This window comes from Schistocerca nitens, chromosome 4, assembly GCF_023898315.1.
Source record: "Schistocerca nitens isolate TAMUIC-IGC-003100 chromosome 4, iqSchNite1.1, whole genome shotgun sequence".
In the NCBI taxonomy this organism is placed as follows: Eukaryota; Metazoa; Arthropoda; class Insecta; order Orthoptera; family Acrididae; genus Schistocerca; species Schistocerca nitens.
In genome coordinates, this window is record NC_064617.1 from 225413738 (window position 1) to 225425228 (window position 11491).

Consider the following 11491-nt stretch of genomic DNA (forward strand, 5'->3'; position numbering starts at 1 on the left):
TATTTGAATATTCAACCTTAATTGAATGCTTGTAGGTAGTTTCTTTTATCATGCTGTTGTAACTAATTCTCCAATTGAGTAGTTGATGGGCACGCAAAGAAGAATGCAAACTTTGCTAGCTTTTGGATGAATCCTGTAGTGCAATTTGAGCACACACACACACACACACACACACACACACACACACACCTGTGCAGCTACATTGCACTGATTATGCTGGGACTGCAGTTTGGCTGGTGGACTGGAGTAAGGGGTTATGTCAAACAGGGCAGACAGAGAGAGAGAAGGCAGCGGGAAGAGGGTTTAGGCAGGGGAAGTTAGTGGTTCAGAAGGAGGCAGCAAGTGTGCAGGATAGCAATGTGGGAGGGAGAGGCAGCAGGTGCATGTGCCCTGAGGCTGGTGATTTTTGTGCACTGCACGAAAATGATGAAGTAAATTTGGAGGTGATGACACAACAGAGGAATCAGAAACTGTTGGGTAGAGGGTGCGGGTCGAGGGGGTTAGTGGAGATTGAAGCCAGGAGGGTTACGGGAGCAAGGAATATGTTGCAAGGATAACTCCCATCTGCGGAGTTCAGAAAATCTGGTGATGGGGAGTTGGAAACAGATGGCACAGGTTGTGAAACAGCCATTGAGCTCTAGCACGTTGTGCTCAGCAGTGTGTTCCACCACTGGTTGGTCAACTCTGTTCTTGGCCACAGTGTAGTGGTGGACTGCTAGTCGGTGGTCATGCTCACACAAAATGCTGTACAGAAATTTTAGTAGAGCTGGTATATGACATTGCTGCTCCCACAGATTTCCTTGCCTCTGATGGGACAGGATAAACTTGAGGCAGAACTAAAGTAGGATTGGGGGGGGGGGGGGGGGTGATGAACTGGGAGGTCTTGCACCTGGTTCTTCCACATGTACTTTACTCCTTTGGCAATGCATTGAGAGTGAGAGTGGGATAGGGATGTTGTTTGGGTGGTAGAATACCAGTTTAGGAGGGGTGGACAGGATGTTCTTAATTTCTGGGCATGATAATAGATAGTCGAAACCCTGGAGAAGGACTTGTTCAGTTGCTTCAGTCTGGGATGATGTGGGAGGTACTCCCTTGCAGCTGGTTCTTGAGGGTTGTGGGAGGGGTGTATGAGGATATGGCATCAAAAAAGTTTGCTGATTAGGCTTGTGGGATAGTGCCTGTCTGTGAAAGTTTTTGTGAGACATTCAGCCTGCTGGGCAAGCAATTCTCACCACTCCACAGTTGGTCAGGAGTAGCACTTTGTGGTGGGGATAGGGGACAGCTGTCAAAATGCAGATACTGTTGACAGTTAATGGACTTAATATGGACAGAGGTACGGATGGAGTCATCAAAGAGGTGAAGGTCAATGCCAGGAAGATGGCACGCTGGGCTGAAGCCAGGTGAAATGGTTGGGGGAGAAGATGCTGGAGGCTGTGGAGGAATGAGGATAGGGTGACTTGGCCTTGAGGCCACTTCATGAAGATATCAATAAAACTGAACCACACAATAAGTCTAGGGTTTTTTGAGGTGTAGCCACCAATGGTCTGAATCATTGAATACTTTTCGTTGTTAATTATTGTGTTGTTTGCCATTAATTGGAAAAATGTGGTGTTTAGTCAACATAAGTTCCTGTTTTATTCTCTTTATACTTTTATTGTTTTGTAACCTGTACAAATATGCCATTGTTAGTTGCACCTCCTTTGAATCTGACTGAAAAATGGATGTTAAAAGTAGGCTGTTGTCAGTGATGTAATCTACAGTTCAAACACTTTACTTGCACTTAGATGTTGGATAACCTATTGTTTATGGCCTAATTGAGTTTCTTCTATTTAAATTATGCACAGATAAACAGATAGCCACTGACTTCATTTGGTTGGTGCTCTATAATGTGGTTGTTCGCATGCAGTAATGTAATACTGAAGTAACTATTCCCAAAAGTTCAAGTGTGGTGAACAAATCACTAATCGAAATTCTTACATCACTGCCCTTAGATCCAACCTTCAATGATGTGGACAGTAATTAATGCTGGTCATAGCCTGGTCCTATTGTCACAGTTTGTATTAATTATTTTTGGATGATTAACATAGTCCATGAAATTTATTACACATTCACTGATCAATTAATCATTTAAAATAGTCAGAAAACACAGGTATTACTGCTTTTAAACTCAACAAAGATTGACTAAAAATGGCTTCCAGCACATTCTTTTTATAAATTCACAATAATTAAAACTGGAGTTAGCTGTTGTTGTTTACAGGATTTTTGTATGTTACAATTAAAGATTTACATTTCTGAGTAACTGAATAGTAGAGGGCGATTCTTTTTCAGAAGGACTTTTGGATACTACAATAATATCTGTTGAATTACATTTATTAGTTTGCCTAAATATGGGATTCTATTTCACTAACGATGCATTAACTAGGAATCTCACTTACTGTGAAATATGTTGCTAACATATTTTCATGACTGATTGTATGAATGCTTTAGTTATTTATATAGCTTTTTCATATATTTTATCAAGAAGTTAGTAATTGTGTACATGTTTGCAGAAAAACAGTGACAATGAGATTTGAAATTACTGACATTTTGTAATTAACACGGTTGTTATGGCAGACCAAATAGCTCATTAACTTCTGAAAATCAAAGGAATTTAATAGACAGTAAAGTTATGTTGGACAAACCCTGAGACAATCTTCAAAATCTTTAGGTACTGGGCACATGCCATATAAATGACAGAATTGAAAATATCTTGAAATTTGAAAAAAAGTAATATTTACTTTGGGGGGGGGGGGGGGGGGAGAAAGACATAACAACTGGAAGGAATCCACCAGCTTTGTTACAGTTTTTAGTTGTTTTGATAGACTAATTTTCATTACTGACAAGGTATCTTTAGTTCAGCATATTCTAGTATGATCCCTTTACCCTTTGCCTGAAACTGTCACCTTCTTTCTAATACCTGTCTTGTCCCATTTTATGTTTTCTATTTTTTTTTTTTTTTTTTTTTGTTCTTTGCTGTTTGCAATATCTTTGTTAAATATTTCTCCTTTCATTCATATCTATAGGTAAAAAGACCCAATGTCATTTGAATATACAGTCAGCAATGTGTTACTAGAATCAGCCACAACTGTCAATCTTCTAGCAGTAACCGTCAGGATCAATTTAAAATGGAATGACCACATGTATGTAGCTCTGGGGAAGGCATGAAAGAATCCTCTAAATAACTGAGGTGCCTACTATGGAATCCATGGAGGTCACTCTAAATCAGCATGTTAATGAGTACTATTTTCAACAGCTCCCTAAATGCTGTCACAATAGTAATACTTAAATTTTAATAGCTGCCAACAGGAAATACTTTATGTTTCGTAAAGCAGCTAGAGACTGTTAAAATGAGCTCAGACAGACTGAGCTGGAGAATCATTGTTGGGGAGACTTTAATATTGATCTTGTCAGATAGTTCTGAACAAGGATGACTGGACTTAATTGAGATCCAGTTATGGATTATGAACCACAGCAAAGTTCCCTACAATGACTTAAGGATGTAGTGCAGCAGTCATTGTCATTTTCTTTTTACATACTGTTACCACAATTTGGATATAAAATCAGTAGTCCAAGGTTTATCTGACCATGTTGGTCAAATGTTGACAGTAAAATATACTGATCTGTTACATCCTGATCATAGAATCACAAATGATAACTCAATCACTCTATTTAGACAGAAAATATGGGAAGAACATTTGGAAGGGATTTATAAAACAGACATTATAGATGGAAAATTTAACTCTAAAACTAACCCCAGAAATGAGGACAGGATATGAACACCTCCTGGGATTAAAGTATCATGTGTTGAGAAAAGGGAGCTGTTCCTAATACAAAGGACAAGCTGTAGTCAAGAATTGAAAAACTAACCCCAGAAATGAGGACAGGATATGAACACCTCCTGGGATTAAAGTATCATGTGTTGAGAAAAGGGAGCTGTTCCTAATACAAAGGACAAGCTGTAGTCAAGAATTGAAACACACAACTACCACAGGTATTGCCAAATCCTCCAGTGTGTTACTGAAAAATTGACATACATGCACTATACTCAAAAAATGAGACACTCCAAAAATAAAACAAAAATAATTTGGGACATTATTAAACCAAAATAGTGATGCAAATGAAAATGAGTCCTCAGAAAACATCTGTGGCAGAACCGATGACACAGTAAATCATTTGGTCACCAAATTCAATACGGCAAACATTCTCCCCACTAAGAAATATTCATTAGATTTACTTCAGTTGACACTGCATGCACCACCTACAGACATTCATTTCAAAAATGCAACCACTAAGGACACGACAAAATTCATCAGACCAGAGAAAAGAAACAGCTCTGCTGGTTGTGGGCAGTATTTCGCAGGGTCCAAAATCTTGTGCTGACTTATAGGACTGCCTGAAGGCTGTATTTATAGTAGACTGATGTCTTAGGATATAATTCCAAACAAACTTAAATATGCTGTGTTGACAACACCTATCAAACTGAAGATAAACAAATCACTTTAGTTGCCAGTCCACTTCAGTTTTTCCGGTCTTTTCCAAAGTATTATAGAAGGAGACTTATGTTAGAATACTGCTACTGTCTATATTTTCAACAATGTATAAAAGACTTTCTGATTTTTTAAGTAAGTTTAAAATAAAAGAGAATCACAATATGGTTTTAGGACAAAAAAACAGTCTACCAAAACAGTGATCTTTTCTTTTCTAAATGAAATGCTACAGGGCCTAGATAGGCAGGAACATCCCTTGAACACATTCCTAAACTTAATCAAAATCCTTCAATAGTAGCAGTAATGATAAATTACTTAGTAAGATTCTGAACTGTGGTATTAGGGGAGCAGCACGTAACTGGATTAAATCATACCTCCATGAAATAAAAAAGGTCATAAAGGTAACACATTAAATAAATGGCACAGTCAGTACCCAAGACTGAAATCATTTAGATTATAGAAAATGATTATTAGAGTAATGGAATGAGTAGACTAAAGATCATCATGCAGGCAGCTATTTCAAAAAAATTAAATACTACCACTTCTGTGTAATTATGTACTGGAAAATGTAATTATTATGAAAGAAAAATTTAACACTAACAGTCCGCATGCCACATGTAATTAATCTGTACATAGCTAACACACAAGACACATAAATGATGTCCATGAACAACAGACAAATAGAGCACTATTACAAAAAGGCATACTCCATCCTCACATCAAACTCCATAATGCATTACCCAAATCCACAAAAATAATAACTGACAGAAGCAATTTCATATCAACCATGAAGGAGTTTGTGGTCAACCACCTCTATGCAGTTAAGGAGTAGATTAAACAGAACGACTTCCTTCGTGCCTTCCAACATGGATTTTAAAAATCTCAATTGTGTGAAATCCAAGTCACACTTTTCTCACATGATATGTATATATCAGTATACTGAAAGCCATGGATCAAGGCAGTCAGGTAGATGCAGTATTTCTCAATTTCTGAAAAGCATTTATTATCAACAGTGTGATTATATAGGGCAGATAAATTTGTGACTGAATTGAAGATATTTTGGTAGGGAGGGCGCAGTAAGTTATCTGGGGTGGAGAGTCATCAAAAGATGAAGAAGCAACTTCTGGTGTGCTCCAGGGAAGTGTGTTGGAACTCTTGCTATTCTGTAGTGTATTAATTATCTTGTGGACAATATTGGTATTAACCTCAGACTTTTCACAAATGATGCAGTTATCTGTGAAGAAGTAAAGTCTGAAACAAGCTGCACAAATATTCAATCAGATTTTAATAAGATTTCAGATAGGTGCAAATATTTTCAACTTGCTTTAAATGTTTCGACATGTAAAAATTTGCACTTTATAAAAAAACACATGCTATCCTATGACTATAATATCAGTTATTCAGAGGTGGAATTGGTCAACTTATACAAGTACCTAGGTGTAACAATTTGCGGGGATATGAATGGAATGATCACTTATGTCAATCATGGGGAAAGCAGATGGAAACTGCACTTCATTGGTAGAGTCCTAGGAAAGTGCAGTCAGACTACAAAGGAAACTGCATAAAAAACACTTGTATAACCAAACCTGGAATATTCTGGGATCTGTACTAAATAGGACTAACAGGGGATACAGAATTGATACAAAGAAAGGCAGCCTGAATGGTCACAGGTCTATTCAACCCATGGGAGAGTGCCAGAAGATGCTGAAAGAACTGAACTGGCTGATGGTTGTAGGTAGATGCAAACTTTCCCATGAAAACCTACTTGGAAAGTTTCTAGAAGAAACTTCAAGTGATGAATTTAGGAATATATATAAGTATCAATACCTTAGAGAACGCGTAGACAGGATTAGACTAGCATATCAATTTGAATAATCTGCACTTTTTTTCTGCCGAATTCAAGGATGAAAACTGAGGTGTGCAGATTAATTATAATAAGGTTGTTACTGCTCCACCTCCAACAACAGATCCCATTATACAATAGTGATGTTGTGGCCCCAGTTCTGTGATGCGTCAGTAGCACATTAGAAGTAAAGTATTAACAGTGTGTAAAGTTGTTATTATGGCTACAAGCTCTCATTATTGCTCATACACAGCTAAACTTAAAATTATTGAAGAAGCAGAGAATATTGGAGACTGTGCAGCAGGAAGAATGTACAATGTGAGTGAGGATTGGCAAAAAACAAAATGCAGTTTCCAGAAATGAGTGGTAATTGCCAGGCAATTCTTTTTGCTTCACCCCTCTTCTTTCCCTTTCAGTCCTTCTGCCTGAAGGAAGAGCCACTGTCTCTGAAAGCTTGCCTAATTATAACCTTTTATGTGTGTGTTCTGCCGCCACTTGGTGAGTAGATTTTTTATCTGTGTCTGGTATTAGTTATAGAACATCTACAATACATATAATTTTGTATGAAAGTTCTAGTAGAATGTAAATACTTTGGGAGTAAAATTCTGTTCCTCTTCCCTCAAAAAATAGTGTGAAGAGTGAAGTATGAATATAATATTGGGACCAATAACAACAATCTACAAAGACTTCTAGACTTTAAAGTTAATACAGAAAGGAGTCAGATATAAGGGTACACACACATTCAACAACCTACAAGGGGATAATAAATCTCTTAAGTGTAATGGTGGTTAAGATGAAATCAAAATACTTTCTGTTACTCCTGCTTCAGTGAAGAGTATCTCCACTGAAATTTCCAGAAATATTAGTTTAGGTTATTGATATTATCACTAATTCATAATTTTAAATCATCTCATTTTATTCCACTTAAATAAAATGTACATTTTGACTTCTTTCTGCACCCCAGAAATCTGTCCCTATTGTATTGCACTTAAATAAAATGTATGTACTTGACTTCTTTTCATACCCCAGATCCATAGAATACAAAAAATGTTATTTAAATCTTACCCCTGCCTTTGAGTAGCAGTAGCTCCCAAAGAACCACCACTCCCATCGAAGCCTTCCACCAGTCCTAGCTCCTAGACCCTGCCTTACCCATCTGCTCTTATCCCACATCCACAGGAACTTCCTTCTTGCTCCATAAACACACTGCTCTGGAACACCTACTTCTGGCTCACAGCAACATTGTCAACCTTCCCTTTAAATGCTTGACCCCTGCAGAAGTTTCATTCCTCTCAAAAGGCCCAACTCTCATCTGTGATCCTAGGTGTCTCTGCTGAGCTTGTCAAAGACTTGCGTACCTTTACTTGTTCGCTAGCTTACTACACTAGTCAGAGGACACATTGAAACTTGTATTAATCAATTCTCCCTCCAGCCATGATCCTCCTCCATCATTCGTCCTTGTGCACCCCCTCCCACCCCCCACCCACTCACCCCCCTACCCCTTCTCACAAGACACACATACAAATCCGGTAACCTTCCAGGAATTCCTCTCCCATTCATTTTCTTTTCCAAAATCCCTTCTCAATGAGTCCAGTATCACATCCATGAAATAAAAAATTAAATATGACCTAAAACTACAATTCTGTCTTTGTTACTCTTTCCACTGACTAAGGTCTCAATCTCTATACCCATGAAATATTGTGTGATTATGTGGTTGTGTCTCAGCAATTTTCTAAAGTCATAAGCAGCAGTTATCCAAATATGCTGATAACCTTGCCAGAATCATTATAGACAAACAATATTATGCCCATCCAGCTTACCAACAAACCTGTCATTATTGTGGACCACCCACCAACCATTACTTCCTGTACCAGCCGGGCCCTGAAAAACGGAACTGCAGGTGCAACACCTATCTTTTCTATTACTTCCTACTACATTTGAGGAATATGTATTTCCTCTCCAGTTGATGTAGGTGCTGTCTCTCCCATGGAGAGATGCTTAATAAGAAATAATAAGGTACAGGTAAACAAGAACAAGGGTTTATTAAAACCACAGTAGAGATATTTAATAACAAAGGAAAACCCTTCTCAATTAAAAAATAATACATCTTCCTGTGCACTAAAAGCCATATGGCTGGAACACACAGTGAATAAACATAGTGGGGTGTGAACACTATGCCATGGATAAACCCTAATGATGGAGGTTTAGCATTCGGCATAGTTGGCTGACAGGTACATCTCAGGATATCACTGGAAAAACAAGGCCCCTCTGTGGTGGTTTCTGATCAGGCTCTGACTTACGGGCTACTAAGAGCCAGCACATTAATTGGCCCAGAGCTCCAGTGGAGTGAACTGTCAACATGTTGTCTTGCGTCACTCTATGTAGTTGGTATGCAAAGGAGTTTGGTCCCTGGCATAGTGGACCTCTGGTGTCACTTGTCCTCCTGTCTGTGGTTCTTGTTGTGATCAACACAGTCCAGGGAGGCAATGCCTTGAACATATGCAAACCCATGATGCGTCAGTGTCTGAGGGTTGCCGATCCCTTTAGGTGAATGACAGATATGTAGCAGTAGGGACATGTGTGAAAGAAATTATGTCACATACCAATTTTGCTGCAATACCATGAAACATCTGAGCAAATGTAATAATTAACTGGCTGGAATATGCTGTACATGTTGAAATTCAACCACTTCAACAGCTGGTTCAGTATCCTTATCCCTTCTCCTTCAGCATTAACTCCTTTTAAATGTGCAAGTGGAAGCTGTCCTTCCAGAACATCCTTCATTCTGGCAATCCCCCTGGCCTTCAATACCACTAATTCCCATCTTAGCTATCTCCTTTCCAAGCCATTGCCCTCACACTTTCCGCTCCTGCCATATTCTGTTCCATTCCTCTCTGTCCTGGCCTTGCTCTCTCTCTCTCTCTCTCTCTCTCTCTCTCTCTCTCTCTCTCTCTCACGCTCCATATCCTCAGTGTTGAGTTCATAATTTATCCTCATTTTACCCCTGCCACTTCAGGCCTCCTTAGTCCCTCTCACTTACCTCTCAAATCTTGTATACCCCTTTCTTGACTCTACCAGGTCTTTGCGTTTTTTATGCTGTGAGATGATGGATATTCTTACCCAAAATATTACCCTCATCCTCGAAGTGGTATTCTGTCACTCACTCACTCACCCTATACAATATTCTAGTCTATTACTATGCCACCACTGCTCACAGTTCTGCACCATATGTCATGCTTCTTTGGATTATCCAGGTACAATACCAGTCTTATAAATTAACCTTCTACTTATTGCAGCCAATACACCAAGTGTAATGAAAGTGTAATGAAAGCTCCATGGTAAAGTATTAACTCAATTGGTTCTCACAACAGCGCAGAGGTAGACGACTTGAAATGACTATAAAAGGTGTTTGGTTGATTGGATACTCGGGAATGCTTCCAGGATTAGTTACTCTTGTGCCTAAGTATTGAGGGAAAAAAATTCCAAAATTGTAATAAAGGAGGGAAAAATGCCTTAACTATAGTTTTGTCCATTTGCTGTATTATGTTACACATCGTTTGAAAATGGCTATACAGCCAGAGGGTGTGTTGCCATGATGAATCCAAAGTAAAAGGATATTTTAATTGTGCTAATGATGTCTAACGCAGCAGATTATTATCATTCAGAAATTTTTTTTCATATTTGGTCTCTATTTCATCTAAAAATGTTTCATTATTAGTAATTCACTTTTATTGATTGTAGACCATCATTTACTTATTCTCTTTATATTCTTTTATAACAGGTATCTCCACTTAAATCACTGTTGCGAGATGATCTCAAGCGGAAAATAACAGTAACAACAGCACGCCCAGGAAGCCAACCTCGCTGTAGTCGGCCTCTTGCACCTTCTCCACATCCTGAGAGCACAGCTTCATTGCCGTTTGGGCTCCGACAGGGATCTGGGTTGGGAACAGTGAATGGTACAATTACATCAACTGGTACAGATCAACCACCAGACTCTGCAGCATCAACAGTATGGCGCCCAGCACCTCTTCGGCGTGGCACGGGAATTGGCACTCCGTCATCAGCTCTTCAGTGTGTATTTTGTGGCATTGCTTTTCCTGATCAGACATTATATTTCCTTCATAAAGGCTGTCATTCTGACAGCAATCCATGGAAATGTAATATCTGTGGGGAACAGTGTTCAAATGTTTATGAATTTAATTCTCATTTACTCAGTAAGACACATCAATGAGGTCAACCACATATGTATCCGATACATAGAGAGTGGCATATTTTGTCTTGTTGTTAATGTGAAAGTTATAGTTGTTATGGATTTTACTTGAATCATACATTTGCTCCTCATACTCTGAAGTCCTGCTGTTAACATTTTCAGGAGAGGGAGAGGGCAAACATTGACTCTTAATAAAAGACGAATATGGTATTGTAATGACTGAGTGTCAGGATGATTGAGTATTCCACATCTTTTACCGTCCATAAACTTATCATCCTTTATTAAATGAATTTCTCTACCCCCTCCCCCATAATCCCTCCTCCCAAAAATTCCTTTTCTGATTACCAGTCATTGCAAAGCCTACTTCCTGTGGCTTTTTCACCCACAAGTAAATTTTTTAATAAAAGTTTTAGGCTTATACATATACATCAGTTTAGTACTGTGTAATCTTCATTCATGTTATTCAGTTAGATAACCCCTAAGCAATGTTTAATTCTTCAGCTCTTATGCAAATATACTCTGCATACTTCGTTACACCGAAGTTGTTGATTGTCTGTATAAAAAAATGTGCCACCCTCTACAGTACATATTCATACCCACAGTTTAATATTAAAACTGTTGGTTGCTTTTTGGGAACACAGTGCATTATTGTTAAGATTCATTTAATAATTCAGTTGTAGTTCATTTCCCACTTTATTCATCTGAGCTTAACATTCCACATATAGTAGAAATATTTATAATGCATTATTTACATAAATGTATATTCTATATCTATACAACCCTTTGCACAATAAAGTTTAATATATTACTCCTCAATTGTATTTATATGGCATATGTACAGTAAGGGTTTTAAAGAAAGTATGTGGTTGTGACAAAATGCAAGGCTAGTACACATATATACATATATAT

General features: G+C 38.2%; 1 protein-coding gene across 1 annotated transcript in view; it reads left to right on the plus strand.

The window, feature by feature from the left end:
• Positions 1-10603, plus strand: part of LOC126252778 (zinc finger protein Helios-like) — a 73823-nt gene extending 63220 nt beyond the window's left edge. Inside the window, exon 5 of the mRNA XM_049953707.1 lies at positions 10151-10603. Within this exon, the coding sequence (XP_049809664.1) occupies positions 10151-10603 (453 nt within the window). The remainder of the gene's footprint in view (positions 1-10150) is intronic.
• Positions 10604-11491: the final 888 nt, after the last annotated feature.